This window comes from Pygoscelis adeliae, unplaced genomic scaffold, assembly GCF_000699105.1.
Source record: "Pygoscelis adeliae isolate BGI_AS28 unplaced genomic scaffold, ASM69910v1 Scaffold114, whole genome shotgun sequence".
Lineage (NCBI taxonomy): Eukaryota > Metazoa > Chordata > Aves > Sphenisciformes > Spheniscidae > Pygoscelis > Pygoscelis adeliae.
In genome coordinates, this window is record NW_008824587.1 from 1,777,646 (window position 1) to 1,780,364 (window position 2,719).

The following is a 2,719-nucleotide window of genomic DNA, read 5'->3' on the forward strand; positions in this document are numbered from 1 at the left end:
CTCCTGTCAGCACAGCCCTGACTTTGGTGCTCCATCACCCAAACCAGTATTGCTCAAGGGCACTGCGTGCACTCCTCTAGTTACAGACCCAAACCGAGCTGCTCTGGCAGCCGAGGCTGATCCCACCTCGGCCTCTGTGCAAAGCCAGAGCCCATCTGTGCTATAGTGAATCTTCCACTAGATGTCAGGCCAAAATTCCCGCTGGGTGCAGGGTTGAGAGCAGCATGGAGCCTGGGCTGCCTCTGCCAGGGAGGGGGTATAGGCTTGAACTGTGAGTGAACAAAAGCAAATGAGGAGTGCATTGGCATGAGGGTCACTTCACAGGCTCGGCTCAGGGAGCGAGGAGAATGGGTTTTAATTGTCGGCATTGCCAAGCGCACTGATTGCCGCTCGAATGGTGCTTGTGCATCACTTACTGACCCCAGGCTTGAGTTCAGCAGCTCCCAAAACACAGGTCATTCCTGATCCCAGGTGAGGACTCAAGCAAGAACGAATAAATACGCAACTCTGACCGAAGTGCGGTGCTAAACTATGGGATTTGGGGTCACAGTCCACAAAAGGGCGTGGAGGCAGCTGCCTTCGATGAGACACCCTGAAGCTGGAGGCTCCTGCAGGCAGCAGTTTACAAAGCAGTGGCTGCTAGGGGCAAAACCGATTCAAAGTAACATCAAAACCAAACATGCAAAGCCTAAGTTACTGCATTGCTAAAGCACATAAATCAGTCTCTAGTGCTCACTGGTACAGACCAATAATCCACCTACAGAAAAGGTGAGGTGCTGCACAAGAGCCACCTTCCCACCAGGAGCAGCCTAGGACACAAAACGAACGTAAGGAAGGACCTGCAGCAGGGGTGCTGGCATGACCCTGGGACCATCCTGGACCTAAACAAAACCAAACCCTCTACCAGGACTCACAACACAGCTGGAACGAGGACACGGAATTGCTGTTGAACTTCATTTTATTGTGCTAACAGCTATTTTCTGTGTTTGCTTATCCTGTTTTCCCAGTGCCACAGCCCAGTTCCCACGCTGGAACAAGCGGTCACATGCCAAAGGGTGCAAGCAGAGAGCAGAGGGTTTGTCAGCCTTACTCTTGGTTTCAACCTGGAGAAAACTGCTTTATGCGTTTGACTAGCATGGCTGTTCCCCAGCCCTTTGCCCCTGCATGCAAAGGTCTGCCCTGTACCCTACCATAAGCTCCTTTCGGGGCTGACTCAGAGGAGATTGCTATTACAGGACGAGCAGTATTTTAGGGCTCCAGTGATACGCCACAGTCCCGCTTTGCACACACCAAACAACTCCAGGCTTCAGCCAAAGAGGAGAAAAACGTGGGTACTCACTCTCTCCCCAGGGTCACCCATTAAGCCCACAGGTCCAGTTGGTCCTGGAGGTCCTGGAAGGCCCTAGCATAGAAAAGAGAAAAAAAATAAGCCACTAAAAGAAAATGTGTTATTATTTGTAACATATTGTACAACGAGCAGGAAAAGAATTAGAGCTTTCTATTTATTTTTGCACCAGAAAATCGACCCCGAAGCGCTCTGTACACATGCATGGCATATGGAAGCAATAGAGCCCGGGAACAGCTGTGTGCTGAGCCCTCCACATGCATCCAGCACCCCAGAGCCACGCGTGTCCTTCGGTGCAAGGTGTAGACAAAGTGCCACTTACTGCTGGGCCTTCGGGACCAGGTGGGCCTTCCACCAGCATACCCTAAGGAAGAGGAAGAAAAAAGTGATTAGCAAGGCACATCCTCAAAGTCACTTTAACTACAGGGCTGGAAAGCCCAATGCTTTGTCTGTTCTTAAATATTTCAGGTCTTGCTGCTAGGTCTAGGCATCCCAGAGCTGAAGGGTCATCCAGAGAGAGTGCAAACATCTCCTGCGTCCCCATTGCCAGAGGAGACTGCCCATTGAAAAGCCAAATACCATCTATTTGAATCACGCAGGGCACAGCAAAACAGCCCTTTTTCCCCCAGCACCAAGCCCACGCTCGCCCCAGCACAGGGTCACCTTCCTAACCACAACCCTTCTCCCTTAGCTCACGGCCAGGCAAAGGGCAAACCCTGGGGCACATCCAGCCTTGATGGTGCTGGAGTGGGAGAAGAGCTCCTCTTCAGGAAGAAGCTGTTTCTAGACCCAAGCAGCTTAAAAAAGTTAATAATCAAATTGCAAGGCTTTTTTTTTAAATTACTTTCCCAGCAGACTGCATGCTGTGATTTACTCTGTGTACCTAGGAAATCACTGTGTGGGCAAAATAGTAGAATAATATTATCCCATTTCTTTTAAAATAAATATTTTGTCATAACTTTAAATCAGGCCTATCATGTACTCAATAGAATTGAGCTTCCCCCCCATGGGTATGTAAGGGGCAGAGAAAGAAACCTCCCAATAAACCCGGCAAGTGCTTTCCTGTCTGTTGGGAAGAGCCCCCCAGCGAGCACTGCCCTCTTCTCTCTGGACCAGTGACCATGCCCCCAGCAGCAGCCAGGTCGAGCCAGAGCAGTCCTAGCGCTTGCCAGCTCACCTGTAGCAAACAGGGACATTTCTCCTACAGGATGAAATCAGCCCGTACAAATCTGTAGATAAGCCGTCAGCTCGTATGGGAGAAGCCCGGAGGAAGCGAGCGCAGGGACCGGTTTCGGGTCACCCTCGGACGGTCTCCTGGGCTCCGGGCTCTGGTGCCAAAAGCCTCGGCTGACCCCACAGCAGCCACTCACCCGA

At 51.3% G+C, this 2,719-nt stretch overlaps 1 protein-coding gene across 1 annotated transcript in view; it reads right to left on the bottom strand.

Annotated features, from left to right (window-relative positions):
- COL5A1 (collagen, type V, alpha 1) overlaps positions 1 to 2,719 on the bottom strand; it is a 122,989-nt gene that overhangs the window by 73,007 nt on the left and 47,263 nt on the right. Inside the window, exons 10-11 of the mRNA XM_009322151.1 lie at positions 1,668 to 1,709; positions 1,340 to 1,402 (exon numbers count right to left, since the gene is read on the bottom strand). Of these exons, the coding sequence (XP_009320426.1) occupies positions 1,340 to 1,402; positions 1,668 to 1,709 (105 nt within the window). The remainder of the gene's footprint in view (positions 1 to 1,339; positions 1,403 to 1,667; positions 1,710 to 2,719) is intronic.